At 39.1% G+C, this 22,758-nt stretch overlaps 1 protein-coding gene across 1 annotated transcript in view; it reads left to right on the plus strand.

Annotated features, from left to right (window-relative positions):
* PIGN (phosphatidylinositol glycan anchor biosynthesis class N) overlaps nucleotides 1-22,758 on the plus strand; it is a 96,189-nt gene that overhangs the window by 49,808 nt on the left and 23,623 nt on the right. Inside the window, exons 12-19 of the mRNA XM_009279210.2 lie at nucleotides 320-398; nucleotides 2,642-2,824; nucleotides 5,549-5,685; nucleotides 7,176-7,275; nucleotides 7,401-7,493; nucleotides 8,887-8,978; nucleotides 13,562-13,673; nucleotides 19,427-19,535. Coding sequence (XP_009277485.1) covers nucleotides 320-398; nucleotides 2,642-2,824; nucleotides 5,549-5,685; nucleotides 7,176-7,275; nucleotides 7,401-7,493; nucleotides 8,887-8,978; nucleotides 13,562-13,673; nucleotides 19,427-19,535 — 905 coding nt within the window. The remainder of the gene's footprint in view (nucleotides 1-319; nucleotides 399-2,641; nucleotides 2,825-5,548; nucleotides 5,686-7,175; nucleotides 7,276-7,400; nucleotides 7,494-8,886; nucleotides 8,979-13,561; nucleotides 13,674-19,426; nucleotides 19,536-22,758) is intronic.

A 22,758-nucleotide genomic window follows, 5' to 3' on the forward strand; every position in this document is an offset into this window, starting at 1 on the left:
GCTTCTTCTCCAGAGCAATGGTCAATAATAATGCACAAAGGAGATAATTTTCAGCAGTATTAGATGGGAACACCTACATAAAAGAAATGTCTATTAATGCAAAGATCTTGGGACAAGTTAGCAGCGGTGTTGACACAAGTGTGAAGATGAATGTAGAGGAATGGATTAGTTCCAATTACCTAATTACCTCTAATGAAGTTCAGAATATTTTGGTATGTTTCATTCCAGAGTATTTTTTTTATTACAAAGTTAATTTTTTCTGCCTCTTCCTCTGCTCCTGAAAGAAGAAATGTTAATATCTCTTTATATTGTTGTACAGACCACTTTCTGATTCTGAACAGATCAACTTTTTGAAGAAAACGAGACTATACATTCAGCAGCAGAAATACGATGAAGCGGTAAGTCTCTTTGCTATATGCCTTCTAGAAGCTTTTTACAGGAACTTCTATTATATGTCAATACTTAGATTTGTTTAACTTGAAATGAAACTGGGAAATAAAACTTTTTTCCTTCCTTATGATGCACATCTCGCTTATTAACTCAAATAAAATCCCACTGTAAGTCTCAAATTTTGCATTTTGACATCAATTCTAATGAATAATACTGACTTTCTGTATTTTTTCTCATACTTCTTGAACTGTTTGTTACCATTCCGTAGTATACTAACACACAGTGTATGTTTTTATTTTCCACTGTAAAAAAGGGCAAATTGAGAGAGAAACTGAGGAATGTAGTTCGTGTTCACACTTCTTAGGCTGCTAGTTGCATGAAAAAAAAGTATGATGTCTTGCTCCATCATAGATCCTGCTTTGTTTTGTTCTTTTACCTGAACCAGCTGTTCCTGTTTTCAATTTCACATTTCAGTTTGTCAGAGACTGGGAGCCACATGTGGAATCATTCTGTGCTTCCCAGTTCCGTTATTACTTTGCGAAGTGTTTGCTACCACTCACTGTGTGACAAGGTACTTGATGGGTGCAGTTGACCAGTGCTTGTATTCTGACATTCACAGAAAGAATTTGTAGAGCTAAATGATACAAACAAGTCTTTCATTTTAACAGGTTTAGTTTGGTCACTGACTTTTTTGTTAAAAAATACATGAAAAAGTTAAATATGTAAGATTACATTTAACCTGCCAGACGCATGGAAGAATAATTCCATTATGTGTTAGGGTTCAGCTCTTCTTTTTCCCTAATATGTTTCTCAGGGTAATAAATTATTACTTTATGCACAGGACAGCTAAATCTATTTTATACCTTGTGCCTTTTTATTCCCCTCATTGTAAATTGGAAATAGCTCAGTTTAAATCAATGGACATATTTTGCTGTGGGAGCAGGTTTTCTTTTTGGTTTCCTAATACTACTACTTGGCTGTCACACATTTACTTATAGGAGACATTTTATACATTTCAGCAATAGAACCTGCGAGTTTGTGTTGTTGGATATGTATAAATTTTACCCCTTGTTCACTTGAGTGCCCCATGTGTTCAAGTTCACTCTTGATCACTAACACATTGGGCTTGTGCCTGTGCCCTGGTTATCATCAGTGTCCTATAGCGCAGTGCAGAAAGGTCGATGCATTACCAGCTGCTGGGGTGTAGATGATTCTTTGCCTCCTCAACTCTGCAGCTCTTTGCATTGCAAATATGCGTTCATAATTGTATCCTCAGGAATGACATGATTTTGGGTGAGTTTGCCCATTGGCAGACTTGTGATCTCTTCTGTAGTTGACATACCTTTTTCCGTTGATTGTTGCTGTTAAGTCCCAACTGGATACCTGGACATATAAAGAAGCATCATTATGTATGCTCAACTTCTTATACTCTTCCTTACAGATCTTTTAATCAGCAGAGAATCCTCTGTGATCACAAATTACACAGCTGAGCTTCCCATCTTTGGGTAAATCACAGGGGTCAGCACATCTCTGTGTAAGGAATGACACTCACGGTGGGAAAAACCATTGTCTTTATCATGGTGTCTCCCCAGTGGAGGTACTGAGTAAGGGGACTTGTCATTAGACTGGGTACAACCCTTCTTGTGTCCAAATGATTTGCATCCTGAGAGCCCCAAGCAGCTGCTTTGTGAATGAAACTGGGGCTCCAGTTCAGTCTCTGAATTCACCTCTGGTGCTTAGGCAAAGTGCTGGGGGGTATCAGATACTACTGAAGTGGAAGACATCAAACCCCAGGAAGAGGGTATTTCAGGCTGTGGAGAGTGACCATGTTTCAGCTGTATCCATAATCCTCCTCCTATGTAAATGTGCCTTCAGAAGAACAACTGGTTTTCTTTGGGAGTCACTTACAGTGGAATATATATATGGTCAAATGCTCGTGGGAAAAACAAGTGGCATGCTTGGTAGTAGGTGGTGTTCAAGGTGTGCTATGTGTGTAGCTTTCACCATCTGACCACTGTTGTGGCCAGGGGGGGTGGCGAAGGAGCCAAATGATGGTTGACTTTATGTCCAACAGGAGTCCAAAGCAGTGTGTACTCCAGCAGTTGGTGCTGACCGAAACACTATACCTGAGCGCGGAGAGGACACGTGCCAAGAGTGGCAGAGCTGCTTGAGCTCCAGTTGCTGTCAGGTTGATTTGTGGAATGGAGCTTATGCTAATCTAAACTGTTGCTTATGTTTTGTCTGCCTCTAGGTATCTCTGTGCAAAACCCTGATTAACCTTGCTTTGGAAGGCTTGTCTTACTACCATACTTATGATAGATTATTCCTGGGTCTAAGTATTGCGATGGGTTTTGTGGGCTGGACGACTTATGTGATTTTGGTGATTATTAAGACCCATACCAATTTGACCAAGACTGTCCAGACTAATAATAAGGTAGGTTGGAAACATGCAATGATTCTTTTCTATCGGTTTTCAGCATTATATGTATGCTCAGTTTCTCTGTGTGGGAGACCAAATTGCACACCTTCCACTTCTTTTGACTATGTGTGGAAACTGGCAAGCTGTGGAGTTTTCTAGCTACTGTAATCCTGCGTAGTGTTACTGTTTGGTCCATTTATTAGGATCAGTATTCCTAAGCCGTGTAAGTCTGAGTATGCAATACTGTGCTTTCTCAGTTTCTTCCTTCCTACAGCTGTGCGTTTTACTAGATGCTAATGCAAGTGTAAGCAAATGTGATTTAAAACTATTGAATGGTCTGTCTTTAACCAGAAGTCAATTTTCAGCATTAATTGTAGTAAAGTCAGCACTCTGTTGTAGTAATACTTGTTTGGAAGAATACAGACTTCAGGCTTCCATTTTGATTTTTGTTCTTCACTGTAAGGCCAAAAAAAAATTAGCATGTAAATTATTTTATTCCTGTTCTCTTTGGCAATGTGAAATCAGTTTTTAGAAGCTGTGCAGTCCGATCATGGCGTTTTTAAAAGGTATAACCTGTTTTAATAGAAAGGTGAACTGTGGTTTCGCAGATCGGCTTGCTCTCTTGCTCTTTGCGATTTGCAAGGGTCCTGCAGAAGACATCAAAGATGAAGGAAGCTCTTTTTGACAAGATTGTTACGGTTTGATTTTTCACAAAGTACAAAATCCTAGGAAATTCATTTACTTTCAGTCATTCATCAGGAAAAGAGATACCTCAAAAAGGTGAACAGGCAAAAAGCTAGCATTTCATTAGAGAAGAATTAAAGCCTTGAGCCGGGGTGTGCGTGTGGGAAATCTCCCAAACTTCAAGAATTTGTTTCAGAATAAAAGGAATTGTTTCATTTGGTAATGTAAATGAGAATGAGCACTCACTTAGCATCTTTACTGCCTTCAGTATATTACTCTGAGAAAATTCCTATCATGCTATCTTGAGGTTTTTACTACTGGCTGAAATGAGAGTGTCTTGGCCTTTAATGAAAATGATCAAACAAAATTGAAATGGAAAATATTCATAAGTGCTGTACTGCATGATTTAGGTTTTCTTTCATCAAATAACTGAAGAAATAATCCAAGATGCATGTTATGTTAGATATGAACATAATAATTACAGTAAATAGACTGAGTATTGGGCATATTAATAACTACATTAAGCAAAAACTTCACATTTTTAGCTGACATCAGATTTTCCTTTGGTATATTGATTTTACTTGTTGAAGACTAATTTTGTGCTAGCGACACTGGTAGAAAAAAATTAGGTTTCTTAGTTCTTCGTCTATAGAATTTTTCTTTCCCCAGTTTTAGTAAGAGGCCCTTTTCTGTAGAAACCTTTTTTAGTGTTCCTAAATACTTCAGGAATCCAAGTGTGAGGCTAATGCTTCATATATGGAAGTTACTTGGTTTATAGCTAATATTGGAGCTACTTAAAGAATTCTGCTCAGAAACTAATCTACCATCGACAAATAGTCTTCTGCAAAGCACAGCCTTATAAAATCTGAAAGGAGCCTCTGAATAATGAAACTGCATATGCTGTATATAGCATCTTTAAAAATTGTTGGCTTCTTATGCTGCATGTGAAAAAACTTTTTTTCTTTTAGAGTAGTGTGTTGTTTTGCTTAGCAAGAAGCCTAACCTTTTAATCTATTTTTAAACATCCACAGAAAATGCAAATCTGGTTTCGATTTTCAATGCATGACCAGCTATATTGGACTCTATAATATTTATGTCTCTATATGGAATAAAATGTTGATTGTTTACTCATTCAATGATAAATTATATTGTGTGCATATCATATCTATACATATTCATTCTGTCTATATGTCAGCAAATGTAAAATTTAAAACTAACAAAATTGCATTAGGTCAGCTTTCTATGAGACTTTTTTTCTTACTTTAATGGCATAACTTGGCAGAAATTCTATTTTAAAAATCATTTAGAACTTGCATTTGCTGTCAGTTTAGATCAAGGCAGTTGTATGTCAGTTACGGGGGGGGGGGAAACCAGAAAAAATGTTAACTCATCTATGTGAACTGCTAATTGAATGTCTTTTCTTCTCAGCATATTTAACATAGTCGTGTATCTGTCTACATAACTCATTCAAAGAAACTGGTATTCGTGTAGAAGAAAACAGTGTCTTCAGTCATTACCTACACAATACACTAAAGCTGCCTTTGCTGTGTCAAGTTGCAATACATAAAGATAAAATTGTTTATTTAAAACTTGTACATAATCTTTCCTTACCAGTAATTCTTCTGATATCCGCATGTCCCTAAATAAGGAAGAGTAGTTCAATGACCAGGTAAAAAGCAGATGCAGAGTGATTGTTTAAATGCTCCTCTTTGCACAAACAAGAGATTGCTGCTACCTGATGATTGAGGACTAGCCTACCTGTCTGAGGCCACCCGTTTTAAAATTTCCTTTCTCTCTTTGATTTAGAAGTAGATCTTCAAATCCTACTGTTGTTTGTTTGTTTGTTTGTTTGTTTGTTTTTGTTTGTTTGTTTGTTTGTTTCCCCATCTGGCTGCAAAAAGTGTCCAGAGTTGTGTACATAGACACAAGGCAGCTTGAGTGGCTGTGTTAAAATAACATTTGCTTTACTGTGTAACTAACAAATGGAGAATAGTGTGTAGTTTAAAACATTTTATTGCTGTTTCAGGAATGTTTGTCCAACCATTTGTTTTTCAGGAATCTACTGTTCTCTTCTACAGTTTTGCCTTTGTTGGAATGATAATAGCTTTTTTCCTGTTGATTCAAACGTGTCCTTGGACATACTACGTATACTGTCTCTTGCCAGTACCGGTATGGTATGCAGTTGTGAGAGAGTAAGTAAAGAATACATTTTACGAAGAATGTTTTCTAAAACCAGGTCTGTGCTTCCTTTTTGTTGACAATTAAATTTTTCCCATAAGTTTGGAAGAAAAAGTTAGATATAATTTTATTAAACTTCCTGGAATGCTTCCTGAGACATTCCAGAGGACTCTGGTTTATATTTCACTTGACATATAGAGTAGTTTCCAAATTGACTGATACAGCTGCCAATTCTAGAAGATAACTTTTCTATTAGCAAAAATATATTTTGTCTTGGAAAGACAATTTTTTTAGTACTCTTGTAACTGTAGCAAAAGGATGCTAATATCTTGGGCATGTCCTGTAGCAGCTGACTTCTTTTGTAAAATGGGACAGGTTGTTCCTTTTCGTCGGTAATTTTGAAATAGTCTGATCCTGCAAAGTGTCAAGTATGCTGAACTCCAGCTGCTTTTGGAGAACATGTGCTAGTCATGTCGAGGATTGTGCTCTGATATTGAAATGAACTTGTCTTGTTTTGGTCTCCTGGCTGGAAAGCTGCCTGGTGGAAAAGGACCTGGGGGTGTTGGTCGACAGCCAGCTGAACATGAGCCGGCAGTGTGCCCAGGTGGCCAAGAAGGCCAATGGCATCCTGGCCTGTATCAGAAATGGTGTGGCCAGCAGGACTAGGAAAGTGATTGTCCCCCTGTACTTGGCACTGGTGAGGCCGCACCTTGAATACTGTGTTCAGTTTTGGGCCCCTCACTACAAGAAAGACTTTGAGGTACTGGAGCATGTCCAAAGAAGGACAGCGAAGCTGGTGAAGGGTCTGGAGAACAAGTCTTATGAGGAGCGGCTGAGGGAACTGAGGCTGTTTAGCCTGGAGAAGAGGAGGCTGAGGGAAGACCTCATCGCGACAAGAGGAAATGGCCTCAAGTTGCGCCAGGGGAGGTTTAGATTGGACACGAGGAAAAATTTCTTCACCGAAAGGGTTGTCAAGCATTGGACCAGGCTGCCCAGGGAAGTGGTTGGGTCACCATCCCTGGAGGTATTTAAAAGACATATAGATGTGGCACGTAGGGACATGGTTTAGTGGTGGACTTGGCAGTGTTAGGTTGATGGTTGGACTCGATGATCTTAGAGGTCTTTTCCAACCTAAACAATTCTATGATTCTATGAATGTTTCATCAGTTATGACAGACATTAAGCACAGCATAACCAGAAATGTTCATAAAGTCAGAGTCAATTTGGATAAAGAATAATCTGAAGCTTGTCCAAATACTGGTGAAGATGTGCCAGAAATGGGAGGGAAAAAGCTGGAGGGTTTTATTGTAGATTTTATTTCAAGTAAAACTGGGCAGAAGGAGCCTCAGGCCACCACCCACTCTGTTTCTAAACAGCAGGCAGGATCAGCAATACCTGAAACATTTATTGTGCTCTGACCCACTCCCCGCCCTTCAAAGGTAAAATCCTATATTATTTCTGTTTTTTAAAAATAATGACTATCTTGTACCATCATTTTGAACAGACTTCCTGTTATTCAAGACCTTGCCACCAATCTCATGTCACTTCATATCGGTCAGTCTATAGGATTCCTCTTGGTTTGTACACTGGGAATTGAAATACTAGTAAGTATTTTATCCATATGTATCAACAGGGTATCTCATTGCTAGCATTCTACCTCTTCGAGGAGTTGTAAGTTTTATTAATGTGCTTGTCTTTCAGTCTTCTGTTGGAATTTTTTTTTTATTAGGTCTTCAGCTTTTTCTACCGCTCTGCGCTTACTATTGGTCTTCTTGTCTTTGCTGGCTGGCCAGTGATCACGCAGCTGTGGGTTCAAGCAAAGGTACTGCATTGCTTTGCTTAAAAAGAGCATTTTAAATGGCTAACAGCTGATTGCATCTTAGGATGTTGGGACTGGTCTCTTTGGAATGCTGCTTTAGATTCTTGTTCAGTTATGGTCTTACTCTGATCTCTGCCATGAGCAGCATGTAGCAAGGCAGTTTAATATGATCTGGATACAAGATAAGTAGTAAGACTGCTTAAGAATTTCAGGGTAGCTATGAGTTAGCTATCAGTTTTCTGTTATTGATAACTAAAAAATGCTTGACTTAAAATCATATGAAATATGCATAATTTATCAAATTGTCACAGTGGTGAAAGTGTTGATATGGATGATTGGTGAAAGTGTCACCATTTAAGTAATATGGTCATTTATGGAAAAAAAATTTTGATGATAACTGAAAAATGCTTGTCAATTCATTATTGTCTGCAGTCAGCTGGCACACATCGTTCCTCAGAGGCAGCTTTCTGTACCGTTTTTCCCAGGAAAAAACTTCACTTTTGTAGATACGGGTGTGAAGTGGCACAACCTTTAATATAAGACATTTCTTCCATTAGTTTATTCAAACATCTCTTATTTCACAGGATACCTAAAACCTAGAGTTCTGGGGTAACATTAACATTTGAATTAAAAGAAAAAAAATTGGAGTCAAATTGCTAAGTCTTGCTCTGCAAGAACTGTCAAGATGGAGGCTTGTATTTGTTTATTTACAATTTTTTTTAATTGTATTTGAGCAATCAAGTAACTTGTCTTAAAGCTGGGTATACACAGATGATGTTCTGTAGCACTAAAAACTTCCTTTCAGGAACTTGATCTCACTTGAGCTTGAAAACTTTAAGTGATATAGCTCTTAATGTCTTTATTTAGAGTAAAATACCTGGGATAGGTGTTTTTTTTTCCTCCTAGCAAAGAGTTGAGAGAACTACTTAGATGATTATGGTGGTTAAATCAAATGGCATTCAGATTCAAAGACTGGAGAATGTTACCATGTTGCTAGAGAATAGATGGTTAGTTAGCTGCTGCAAACTTCTGATGAGCTTAGTTTTATTCCTTCTTCCATAAGGTTACTCATCAGCTTTCTGGCGACTGCAATGTGTGAAGGCCACACTTTGAGAAAGTGCTTTTAAGTATAAGCTTAGCTTTAATTCACATTGTCTTTGGTAGGATTTTGACAGCTGTGTAAATGAGATTCTTTTCTGTATTAAATTGAAGTGCTGTAACACCAATGACCCTGTGCCCTTTTTTTCAGTTAATTTTACTCTTGATAGATGCAGGAGTTTTTTGCCTGTGAGAGATGCTAGTAGCCGTTAGTAGTTTGCTGAAGTATTTTTTCTGATTAGACAATTGTCTGTCCACATGACCTCCAAAAAACTCCCATTTGTTTTTCTTCTTTTAGACAACAGCATTGATCTGGACTCTTCTGTGTGTGCTCCTGGCAATATTTCCTTTAATGCCTGTTGTAGGAAGAGAACCAAACATTACTCTGGTGTAAGAATCTCATGTTGTTCTTGAAACTTTTTATTTCCCTCTTTGATATTCAAAATTTAAGCTGATGTTTGATATATGTGAGGAATTGTATTATTGAAAGCTGGCTGAGACAGGTATTGAAATTCAGAATTCAAACAACGTGATTATAGAGACCTCAGTTTTTCACTAATGTGAATGAGAATAGACTTTTAATTCTTTTGCCACATCCATTTGTTCTTTGCATTATTCTGTAATTTCTTGTCGAGGGGAAACATTTCTCACAATACAAAAATTTGCAAATTTTACATGAAAATAAAGGTTATCATTAAAGGAGGAGCTTCACTGGGGTGCAAACATGGTAAATAGCACTGACATGTGAATAAGAACATTTATTCAAAAGCAATTTACTTTGACAGCATCTGTCTGAATTTCTCCATCTAATTTTGAATAATCTATCTCTGAATAGCACTCTGTACCTAATGAGATATTCAGGGAAATAGAACAAATAGGATAGGCAGAGCTCTCTTCTTCCTTGGTGTCTCCTTTGTCTCTTCTTTTTCCACTTCCACTTCTCTGTTCTGCATTTTCCGGTCTGGTGTTGCTTGTCTGATTTTCTCCAGTTGTTGATTTGCATTTTTTTCTATTACGTCTTTGTCGTCTGTCCCTCTCCTCCTGTGAGTTACTCTTTCATCATACAAGCATTCTCTTATATCTGGATGCAATCCAGCTGGTTGGCCTGAAGGCGTTAGGCTTGTAGTATCACTGTAGTTACTGCAGAGAGAGACTTGAATTGACCTAGACTGCAACGGCTCCTTCTGCTCTCTGGCAGAAGATACTGTGCCCCATCAGAGCCAGGGTGCCTGATCCTCGGTAAAATATGGGATTTGAGCAGTAATATATGATTGCAGATAGAATTATAAGCCCAGATATTTCCAAAATTATTGACATTCTGCCTCGATATTTTTCACTGTGATTGCTCTTGAAAACCCTTCTTAGTCTTGATGCTTGAGCGCATTAGAAATATTCAGGACAGATTTGCTTTGGCTGTATTACAACCTCTCAGCTGTATATACACATATGTGTTTCTGCTGGTCCAAACTGAGTTTTTTTTATTCTTTAGAACATTTGAGCACAGCTTAGAAATCAAAATGGAATTAAATTACCTTCGGATCTTCCTCCCTGACACTTCTTTACATTCACCTTACCCAGGCTGTACGTCTTCCTATTTATTCTTCTAATGAAACATTGTACCTCTGAAACAGTTTGCGCCTGTCTGAATCTTGTCAAGGGAGTTTTAAATCTGAAAAGGCTTGAGGCAACAATTAAAAATATATCTATATGTGACACTTCAGGATATTGAAGATGAGGAGATGCTGGGAGAGAAGATACAGAAGGGAGAAATTAGAGTGCCAGTGAGAAATAGGTGCATTTTTAAAATCTGTTCTTCAGCAGTGGCACTATATGTCAGGTCAGGGCTTCTTCAGTACATTAATAAAACTTGTATGGTACGAACAGAGAGCTCCTGACTCAACTCAGCCATAAAAAGGAAGCATACAGGAGGTGAAAGCAGGACCAGATGACCCAGGAGGAACATAGAGACACTGTCTGAATATGCAGGATAGGTTAGGAAAGCCAAAGCTCTCCTCGAGTTGAATCTGGTGTGGGATGTAAAGTGCAACAAGACAGCGTACAGCAGCAAAAGGAAGACTAGGGAAAATGTGGCCCTGCTGCTGATTGGGATGGGGACCTGGTGATAAAGGACACGGGAAGGGCTGAGGCCTTCTTTTGCCTCCATCTTTACTGGGAAGACTGGCCATCAGGAACCCCAGCCTTCAGACTTCTGAGACCTGTGGGAAAATCTGGAGCAAGGAAGACATAACCTTAGTGGAAGAGGATTAGGTTAGGGAACACTTAAACAAATTGGACATGTACGAGTCTATGGGCCCTGATGGGATACACCCGAGAAAGCTGAGGGAGCTGGCCAATGTCACTGTGATAGTCTTTGAAGAGTTGTGGCAACGGCTGGTGGGAGAGGTTCCTGAGGACTGGAAGAAAGCAGATGTTGTCACTGCTCCAGGAAGGGCAAGACACAGGATCCAGGAAACTACAGGCCAGTCAGCCTCACGTCAATCCCTGGAAAGGTACTTGAGCAACTAATCCTGAAAGCAAACGATTTCTAAACATATGAAGGACAAGAAGGTGATTAGGAGTAGTCAGCATGAATTTATGAAGGGGAAATTATGCTTGACCAACCTGGTAGCCTTCTAAGATGAGAAGACTGGCTCAGTGAGCCAGGGGAGAGCAGTGAATGTTGTTTGTTTTGACTTCGGTAAGGATTTTGGTACTGTCTCCCATAACATCCTCATACACTGATGATGTGCAGGCTAGATCAGTGGACAGTGAGGTGGACTGGAAACAGGCTTAACTGTCAAGTTCAAAGGATTATAATCAGTGGCACAAAGTCCAGCTGGAGGCCAGTCACTAGTGGTATACAACAGGGGTTGGTACTGGGGCCAATGCTGTTTTAACATCTTCATTACTGACCTAGATGATGGGATAGAATGCACCCTCAACAAGTTTGGAAGTGATATAAAACTGGGAGAAGTGATTGGTGCAGCAGATGGATGTGCTGCCCTTCAAAGGGACTTCAACAGGCTGGAGAAATGGGCAGACAGGAAGCTCATGAAATTAAAAAAAGGGAAGTGCAAAGTCCTGCACCTGAGCAGAAATAATTTCCATGCACCAGGACAGGCTGGGACCAACTGGTTTGGACACGAGCCAGCAATGTGCCCCTTGCAGGAAAGGCCAGTGGTATCCTTGGCATCACCAGGATGATGATGAGAAAGGTAATTATTCCTCTCTACTCAGCCCTGACGAGACGCCTAGGCTCTCTGGAAAGAGAGATGTGGACATATTGGACCAGGTCCAGAGAATGGCCATTAAGATGAGTAAAGGATTTAGAGCATCTGTCACAGGAGAACGAGCGAGAGCTGGGACTGCTTATCCTGGTGGAGAGATTGAGAGAGCTGGAACTGGTTATTCTGGGGAAGAGAAGACTCAGGAGGATCTTACCAATGTATATAAATACCTGTCTGGGGGAGAAGAGTAAAGAAAACAGATTTTTCTGTATCCAGTGAAGAGACAAGAAATAGGCAAAAATTCAGGTACAGGAAATTCCATTTCAGCATAAGAAAAAAGCTTTTTTTACACCGAGGGAGGTCAAGCACTGGAACAGGCTCCCCAGAGAGGTTGTAGAGTCTCCATCAGTGGAAGTATTCAACACCCAGCTAGACACGGCCCTGAGCAGCCTGCTGTAGTTGGCACTGCTTCGAGTAGGGAGTTGGACTAGAGTTGGAAGTTGTAATCAGTGGCACAAAGTCCAGCTGGAGGCCAGTCACTAGTGGTGTACAGCAGGGGTTGGTACTGGGGCCAATGCTGTTTTAACGTCTTCATTACTGACCTAGATGATGGGACAGAATGCACCCTCAACAAGTTTGTAAGTTATACTCCCTTTCTCACAGCCTCCATTCTGTGAGTAAGTAGCCTACAACTGTGTTCCTGTATTGGTTAATCTTTACTTGGAAATTGCTGTTGAGATGCGCCCATGTAGCCTGATTTTACTGAATATGAGGTATTTGTACATTTTTGTTGTGCCTGAGGAAACACGAGTGGAACAGTCACAAATGGACATTTTTGTCAGTAGTCTCTCAGTGGAGATGCCAGGGGACAAGTGGAAGTGAGGGCTGTGTGGTTTGACTACTTCCCTGTCAAGGTTGTAGCATGACAGAGAAATACATGCAAAAACTTCTGCCGTCTTTACAGTTCCTCTGCTTGCTTGATGACTGAAGGGAGACAATCGGAGGTGATATTAGTATTGATCTTTTAGTGAACCATGTCTGTTATTTTGGAACAGTGTCATAATTAGCAGATTTACTCAATAATGTCAAGCAGTATTTTCTTTCCTGTGTTTACATGATGAGTGACAATCTTCCTGTTAGTCTTGCTGTTGCATTTAGACAAAGCTATGTATTTGATAGTAATGATGGTGTAATTACCCTGTTAGATGACAAACCTGACAAACCTTGAAACCACTAACTTTAGATCACCAATCATTGTTACTATTTTGTTCAAAATATTATTTGGAGGTAATCGAAAGTACCTAAAAATAATGGGTGACAGATCAGACACGTGGCCAAAATGGAGAATTTTTTTTTTGCCACTGCCATGAAAAGAGCATAACTGTATTTGTGGATGGCCAGCTTGTATAAAATAAATAATAAAAAAAAAACACACCCCCCAAAAAACCAAAAAGAACAAACAAAAAAACCCCCACAAACCCATCCCCCTCACACCCCCCACACCCCCCCAAAAACCCACCCCAAAAAACCCCAACCAACTGCTACAAAAAAACCCCAAACAAACCACACTTGATTGTGGATTGGATTTTGTTTTTCTAAAGCTGGATGTTGAAGTTTCCTTAATGTATTAAGTCTTGATACTGTAATGAATTATTTCATCTTAGTGAAGAACACTTCTATGAAAATTTCCTGAATTTATTCATGATATTTCCTGGGATTTTATTGTTCTTTTGTTTGTTTTTACAGAATAGCAACTGGTTTGCTGACTTTCTTGATCTCTTGCTCCTCATTGGCATCTCTTTGTAAAAGCGAAAATAAGTACAGAAATAACGAAGATCTGAAAGTACGTTTTTATCAGGTCAGTTGCTACTTTTCAGGTAATTCTGAATGTTAGAGGGTTTTTACATGCAAATTTTTACATACTTTCTAAGAATTTGTTCCTACCAAGGCCACAATTTTCAAGAAGAAAATGATTGTTCCTAAAGAGTTTTCCCCTTGACTATTTCAAGAGGACCATGTGCTCATGGTAATATGCATTTTTAAATATCGTAATGCTGTGTTCCCAAAAGCTCATCCTGTGCATATTTATGTGTATTGATACATAGATGTACATGCACAGCTTGATGCTCTACTCAGAGTTTGAGAGTTTGTCCTGCTTTCAGTCTGTGTATGTAATTTCCAGTGACCTTTGCAGGAATTGCACACGCACACTAAGGACAGGCTTGCTGGTTCAGGAGGTTCTTTCCAGTTTCTGGCTGTTGAATAACAATGTGAGACTGATACTGAGCCGGTTTTCTGTTAGTCAAATCTTCTTTCAAATGAAAGATGAGATCTTTTTCTTTATAGCTTCATGAAATAGGTAGATCTTTTCATAGTAGGTGCTAATTAAGTTCTAGAGAGCCTTTAAGATTCTAATAATACCGTGCATGTCTACTGTCCTCTTTTTATTTTTTTTTAAACTTATTACAAGATAATGATTTTATTTCAGGACCAGCTTTATTGGTTATGACTTACGTGCTGGTGTTTCTTATTGAGCTAAGCAATGCATTCATTATATCAGTGATTTAGGTATGGAGCTCAAATTGGTTAAAAGGAGGAGGGGAAAGAATAATGAATGCTTGAAATGCCTTTACCTGAGCATGCACACGCGTATAATGTGCTGGTGGTTTCTCTTAACTTTTCCAGCTTAACTGTGGAAAAGAGGTATCAGTTCCTTTCTTAAGCATTTAGGACAGATATTTTCAGTATATACTCAGCAGGGGATTTCTCACTGGAATGCCTGAAAACAAATTGTACTGGATGGGGGAGTGAGAGAGCAGCTGGGTGGGCATCTGGCAGCCAGCCAACATCAACTTGCCACACAACTGCTGCAGCATCTCATGCAGTGTAACTTTGTGGAGAAGCTAACAAATTATGATGATGATGAACTAGATCTGTAGTCAAAAGGTAATGCCAGACTATTCTTGAGCCAACTTTAGAGAATCAGAAAATTCACTCATAGAGCCCTGAGATACTTAATTAGATGAAAATGTTCTGGCTGCTTGTTCAGGGAGTAATGTCTTCGTTTTTCTTCCAACCTTTAAGAAGATCATAAAGCTCCTCAAATTGCTCCTTAATCAGAGGATATTTTACAATAGTGACATCTAATTACTAGTCTCTATTAGATATTTATTTCAAAAGCTTACTTGGGAATGGGAAACATGGGATCCACCATTCAAACTCTGGGTAAGGAAAGGATTGGGGGGGAGGTTATCAGACTTAGAGGGGGGAAAAGGACATTACAGAGGCATTACCCATTTCTAAGTAAATAGCTTGGTTTGAGTTTAGGTTGCATTTAGTTGCCTTGAAATGTACACGAATACGGAAGGAAAATGTTTGTTAGAAGACTAGTATTTCTAGGCAATGGAATTCCCTTGTTCTCCTTTTTCTATTGAGTTGGAGTTTTTAGTGGGGACAGGGAAGGGGGTAATCTTCAAAAATGCTGGTTTGGAGCATTTTGAACACATGAATTTTGGTTTACAACTCCCAGGCAGTTTTAAGGGTGAGATGAATCCTCTAGTCAGATGAAACATACCTATTTTACAATGACAGAGAGTGATCAGGGCACTGACATTCATATACATAAGCACACATGATCAGGTTCCTGCTTTGCATCTGACGAGGAGTTTCTTAAAAGTAGTTTTTGCAGCTCCCCCATATGTGGTGTTTGGAGGCAGTCACTGAAGGTTATGCTTTCCTCTGATAATGTTGTTCCTTCCTAGACAGGAAACTAAGATTGGTTGTTTGATGTTTCTTCATTTTGGGGAATGAGAAGATAGATTAATTTGCTACAGGTATTTCTTCTTTGTGTGCCACGTTCCTCCAAGTATTGACTGAAGTGGAAGGGGAAATACGGCGTCCCTTCCTCATACTCTTTATGGTTTGTCTTGGGGATTCCCTTAGCCACTCTGCTAACATCTTTTATAGGTTCAGCTCTGACTAAAAGCCTTTGAATTACACAATGGAGAAGAAATAGCTGGTGTTTCTATTTTTTTTCCTTTTAGCAAAAAGCCTACTGATCTGGCCAAACTTCTCTGATCAGGATCCCCTGGCTCTTTATTTTTGGTTGTTTTTTTTTTATCCTTTTCTTTGTTTTGGCAGTGTCTGTGTGTAAGAACCCTCTTTTAAATCTTTCATTTCACCTCACCTCAAATTTTTGCATCTGCTCATTTGGGATGAGATGTATTTTCATACAAAAAAAAAATATTTCCCAAAGGCTCAAGTAGTTCTTGTGTGCCTGAGTTGTTCTTCACAAGTTATTTTGGAATTTCATCTGAATAAAGACACTTCCCTTTTAAGTTCTCTTCCTATTTTAGTCAGAGAAAGAGAGGTATTCAGCATATGGGCTTTTTGTTGTGCTTATGACGAATTTTTTTTTTCTCTTCTGAAGACAACTTTCTTTTCTTGTCCAAGTGAGCTTCCTTTTCCATCTGGGAATTAGCCTGTAGTGAAAATATCATGCCTGGTAAGGAACAAAGCTTGTTCCATTACATTAATTGCTCTCCTTTTGGTCAAAAAGAAACCTGAGTTGGCAGAGACCCTCAAAGTAGGCAAAAAACACACCAGTTTGTGTGTAGTCCTCCACACAAAAGATAATTCCCTCCGATCCGGTCCTGAACTATGTATTTTTGTGTTGGCTTCTCCATGGATGGGACAGAGTGTACACCTTAGCGAATGAGTATGAACTACATACCTGTATGCATCTGGGAGGCCGTTTACAGGCTACTCATTTATTCACTGGTTTTTGTACCTACACACTATAGATTTCCAACATGGATATTAGCTTAAAGAAACAAAAAAGTCCCAGACAACCAGACAGCATGATCAAAAAGATTTTTCAGCAAAAGTGTATAAATAAAGAAATTTTAAATAGTAGAAATGCAAGCTTGAATAACTTCATGTGGTTACATTTACATTTCTGTTACAAAAACTTGTTATATTTAGACCTAATTTTGAAGTTTTGATACATGTCACTGTTTGCTTGAGGCAGAAGATACTAATTACACCCTCACAGTTTCTGAAAATTGCCAAGAGTTTCTCAGGTTTTCTCTTGATATCATTAAAGCAGGAATAACATTTCTTTGCTGAATTTTGTTTGCTATGACAAGGAGAGAATTGTCTTTTGGTTAATGCTACTTCTGTCTTCTAGCGAGATGGGTGTCAGTCTCTTTTCCCAAGTAACAAGTGATAGGACGAGAAGAAATGGCCTCAAGTTGCGCCAGGGGAGGTTTAGATTGGATATTAGGAAAAATTTCTTCACCGAGAGGGTTGTCAAGCATTGGACCAGGCTGCCCAGGGAAGTGGTTAGGTCACCATCCCTGGAGGTATTTAAAAGACATGTAGATGTGGTGCTTAGGGACATGGTTTAGTGGTGGACTTGGCAGTGTTGGGTTGATGGTTGGACTCAATGATCTTAAAGGTCTTTTCCAGCCTAAACAATGCTATGATCTTTGAGAAGTCATTAAGACTTCAGGAATGGTGAAAACAGGAGTTATTTATAATCCCATCAGCTAGACTGCTGCAATGCTTACTGTACAACTTAATTTTTTTTCTGGAGAGAACAGCAGTTTCTCTTTGCCAGCAGTTTCATAGGTGAAGTCCAGTTTTTGCTGCACTACAATGGAAACAACAGTGGTTTTGGCTTGATAATATTGGGCCAAGTTATTATTCCTAGGAGGCTTGAACTTCATGTGAGTCCAAGGTGGTCAGTTTATTAGTTTTCTCCTCTAAATTAGGAGGAGAAATATACAGTAGGAATCCACATCACATCAGTGGAACTTGGGGACAGGAGGATTGTTTTCAACCAGCCTTGTATATTGTCCAGCTGATGATGCTGGTTCTCCTACCATTCTCTCTATGGGTTGTTATCACGTTAGATGCTTAGGACAGCTCCCAGCCAGAGCTGCTCGCAAAGAGGTGTTGGGACTGCAGATGTCATCCTTGGTTTCCTCTTTCTAGCTGTGACCTATGGATGAGTGTTTCTCAGAGGCCAGCTCTTAAGCTGGAAGTTCAAGAACTTCTCTGAACTTCAAAGAAGGTTGTAAAGGGGGAAAGAAGACAGATTCTTAGCTGGAGACCTCAGTTTGCATCTCCATTTGGTTCTGTGCTGTTCCACAGTCCTGGAGATGGTAAAAGCTGAGAGCAGTTTGAACATTAAACTGCAAACACAGGAGTCTCAAAAGCAGATGCTGAGCCCTTCCCTGGACACTGGCATAGATCTAGCAGCAGTAAATTGGGTTTACTAACATGCCCAGGTCATCACAAGTCTTCCAAGGCACAAGGTATGTTATAGATGATGACACAAAGTGAGTGCAAAGTGACTTCACCAGTGGCTAGGGGATAGCAGAGAGATTACCAGAGCTCATGACGCTAAAAGAAGTTGAAAAGAAATGTCAAAGGGGAGATATCTGGCCTGAAAACAGCAAAAGCATCCCAAATAAACATCAGAAGTCTAAAGGGGCCAGTTCCCTGAGCTTTTGGAGGCTTAATGCTTTGACCTAGCTTACTGATGTCACACAGAAATATAAGCTACATGTTCTTGTGGCCTGAAATTAAATAGAAGCAGCGGATACTGAGCACCTGTGAAACCAGGCCAAAAAAGGATGCTGACTGCTAAGTGTATCCTCTGGGCAGGTACCACTAGGTATCGCTGCTCTGGCAGGGGAATGGCAGCTATTCATATGGTAAAAAGTTATGGATGTGAACGCTGTGTAGTTGCTTTGCACTAAAAAAGCCACAACAGCAATTATATCTTGTAATGCAGTTTTAAAGCACATGTTTGCAAAGTACCGTGCATGCTTGATTTGCCTTTTAGTGGAACTGCAGAGTTGTGAATAAATAGCAGTTATTGAAAACTTGGCTCAGGTATTTTCTTGGATAATTGTTATCTTTCAAAAATAACTGACTCATGGGGTAATTTTCCCAAGCTTTTTTGCACCTACTTGATGAGTGAATGGTGTCTCCTGAATTAGTCAAGAAAAAAAAAAACCCTCTTCAGCTTCACTGCTTCTCCAGGGCAGAGGGCTCTGCTTGAGGTGGTTCAGACAATTTCATTTGAACACTCTGCTAAGATTGCGGCTTCTTTCCATCTCTTAAAATCCACCTCCAATCTGCTCTGCTGCTGCTGTCTCTTCTTACAGGAGCTGTGCTGCTCATGCAAAGCTCTTGCCTTAAAGCCAGAGGTTCTGCTAGTTCTTCATGGTTGCTGTTTGAGGACAAATGCTCCTCAAAAAACTGGGGGCATATGTTTTCTGTGGTTTACATGAGTGTTTAAGTAATTACTCTTGACAAAGAGCATATCTCGTCAAATCAGTAATCCAGGACACTTGTTTAAACTAATTAAAAATAGCACAAATAAATAATAAGAATAAAAAAAAATCCTAGAAGGAAGTTTTTAAAAGCATAAATTGTAAAAAGCTAGAAATACTCGACACTACATATCAGACTTCACGTTCTTATGTTGATTCAGATGAGGTGTTTATGCAACTCTAAAGCATATTTACATATTTAGTATGGGATGGCAGAGATCCATACATTAATTATGTGTTTCTTTGTCTGATTCCTTCTTTCTAGATGTTGAGTATTGCACTTTCGACATACGTTGTGAGCAGTACCCATGACAGTCTTAAGAACAAACAGGGATTGCCTGTATTGAATCAAATTATTAGCTGGATGACTCTAGGTAAGAACATCTTACCTCCCAAACTTACATGCTGATAGTTTGTGGGGTTTGGGTTGGGGGCAGTGACACTTTTCTATTAACGTCTTACTTTCACACATATTCCTTTATTTGACTCCTAATAGTTTTTCCGTGTGTTCACTATTCTTGCCTAAGTGAGTTTTTTTTGAGGAATGTGTTAGAAAGTCTTCTAAAATATTATTCCTTTGTAGGTTTGTAATAAAATGCGAACAACTTTGATTTACAAGTAGCTTTATCTTTTGTTTTGAATATTCTGAATATCTTGAAGACCCTTTTTAGGGATATAATGGTGTAAATTCCCTTTTTGTTTCACTTGGAGCAAGATAAAGGGCAATCTGAGATGTTCTGCAAGCAATCCAGTTAAGCATAGGGAAGTGAGGAAAGATTGTTGCAGCTGATGGCGGAGACCCTTGGGGTATGGAAGTGCTTTTCAGAGCTGCCTTGCAAAATACCTTTGAACTAATGATGCTAATGTATGTTTAATATCTGTTAGAACATAATTATTAAAGAAAAAAACAAGTTAGAAGTCTATGGATTTTTCACCACTCTAAAATTAAAATCTTAGGATGATTAAACAGACCAAATGTACTTGTCACTGGGGTTACGGAATACAGTAAAGCAATACTTTCGTATTTCAGCTATAAAATAATTTCTGTAGGGCTCCATTAGAAAATGTTAAGCATTGTTTATCCCTGAGTGATACGGAACGTGGGATTTGTTTTAGAGCTAAACATATCCCATGCAAAGTTTGATAGCAGCTCTTTGCTAAAAGTCAAGACCGGGAATTTAAACATAGCTTAACAGAAGGATTATGACTCTTGTTATCTAGTTGCTGGATGCCTTGTGCATTCCTGTACTGGTGACATTGTTTTAACTTAAGCAGATCTTGTCAGTTTTAGCAATCCTGCTTCTGTTTGAGCAAATGGATTCAAGATTAATACAACTGATTGTGATCAGTGTGTGTGTAAGCAATGCTCTCTTTGTAATGTAGCTTTCTTTGGACCATTTCCTTTTCCGTCATGCTTTCCTAACTCTTCGTAGCCTGCTAAGCTAAGTGGGGATCTCTGTGTGGATGAATTCCTTGCAGTTGTAAAGTCAATGAAATCAATGATGTCCTGCTTGGCTTACTGGAGCAGAAATTGAGGGTAAAGGTTATCTTTCTCTCCTGTGTAAGGGTGAGAGGAAAACATTTTTCATCTAAGAGATGATTTGGGCAGTCAGAGAGGTCTAGAGTTATGAGGAAAAAGTATATTAGAAATCCTCTTTGCTGTGAGTGATTTTTCTATGATAAAAATAAAGCTAACAGTGAAGTAAACTGTGTATACCCAAAAAGTCTACTTGCTGCCATGATAGTATTGAGTATTTTAGCAACGTCTTTCAGGCTGGAAGTAATCATTTAAAGTTAATATGATATACAAGGTAGGAGCTTTATGTACTTGCTGAAGTTGTTCTACATAATTAAACACAGAACTAAGCAGGTAAAAAGCTAAGGCATCCAACAAGATGTCCTCAGTACTCCTGTTGGAGGGAAATGCCTTGTCACTACCATAAACACAACTAGCATCTGCCTTGTCACGAGTGTGTACCACAAATGCGGCACCGTAAGAATTAACGTACCAAGGCCTACTGTAGCTTTTCCAAGGTTAGTGACATTACAGGTGGTCAAACTCCTCTTCATCTTTTTGCTTAGTTGTGGAAGAATGGCACTGTTACTTACTGAACTCTCATTTTGGACCTCTGTGTGTATTTATATAACCAGAAACACAGTTATCAGTATTTATTCATAATACTGATATGAGTATTATTGTCACATCAGTATGATAATGAGACTTCTGAAGTTTTCTAGCAAATTGTTCCCCACTCCCCAGCTATTCATTCTGATTAATATGAAGCCTACCCTGTTTAAAGTTTTAATTTAGGCCTAAAATTATTTTTTTTAAGAAAGACTGTTTTTTGGAGAACGAGGCAAATGAATTAGCGATGGGTGGGTTCCTGCAGGCCTGTGTCCAGCCGGCTTTAGCTGTTATGTCGTATGGTTCGTGCAGTGTACATTAACCACAAACATAGAGGTAAAACGAGGATGCATGAAGTTAATCCAGCTGCTTCCCCTGTTCTTCAGAACCGTCTTTATGTTAGCAGATATTGTTTTAAAGTTTTCATCAGTGGAAATCTATCATAGCAACTTGCCAAATTTTGAGGAACTTTGGTGTCACAAGTGTGTGCGGGGGACACATACAGAGATTTGTATGGGTCAGTCAGAAACCTGCAAGTGTTTTGGTGGTTAATATCTGATGTGTCACATCAGAGATGGAAGGGAAAGGCTAATTATCACCTACTAGCCACTCATCTGTTCTCATCTATGATTGCACTCAGAGAGTGATACACATCTGATGTGTTGAGTGTCATTCACAGAGGCTGGGTGCCACACTGAATTTCTTTCCAGCTGTTCTGACTTGTGGTGAGGTCCCTGGAGTTCCTTCTTGAGTTGGGCCTTCTTTAAGTACAGAAAGCTACAAGTGATGCTGAAAGGCTGGAGCACCCTTGAAATAAAGTCACTTATTCTGTAATTGTAGCAGTGGCCAAGGCTGAAAGCCAGGAAATAAAACATGCTGACGCACAGGTTTTAGAAACAGCCTCATCTCTCTTTCATTGATATGTTTACTATAAATACTTATGTATACTATGACAATACGCACAAGTGAGCACTTTCCATATATTATAGTTTTATTTCTGTTCCTTAATAGAATGATTATTAATTATGACTTACTGTTGATGCAGTCTTTGAATGATTCAGTAATGTGAGGGCACTATACCACAATGAAGAATCACACCGATGTTATTTGTCAGCGCACTTTATAAACACATAAAATTTTCATATTAAAAAAATCAGGTTTAAAGATTAAATCACAGCAATGCTTTTCCTTCTCCCTTTCCTTGCCTCAAGCACTGGCCACTTTTCCTCTGCTTTTCTTCCTCTTTACTCACTCTTTCAGTAGCCTGTTTCCTCTCTTCCCAATTTTCCTCACCTCCTGCAAATGGTTAGGCCCTGTCATCACCTGCAGAAGCTTCCCAGCTAGAGGAGTCTCTTTAGGGGCAGCAGGGACTCTGCTAACCAGGGCTGGCTGGGCAGTTGAGCAATGAACATTACAAATTGAAAGCAAGAGGCATGAATCATGACAGATAGGTCCCCTGTAGTTCCTTAAAT

This window comes from Aptenodytes forsteri, unplaced genomic scaffold (genome assembly GCF_000699145.1).
Source record: "Aptenodytes forsteri isolate BGI_AS27 unplaced genomic scaffold, ASM69914v1 Scaffold81, whole genome shotgun sequence".
NCBI lineage: Eukaryota > Metazoa > Chordata > Aves > Sphenisciformes > Spheniscidae > Aptenodytes > Aptenodytes forsteri.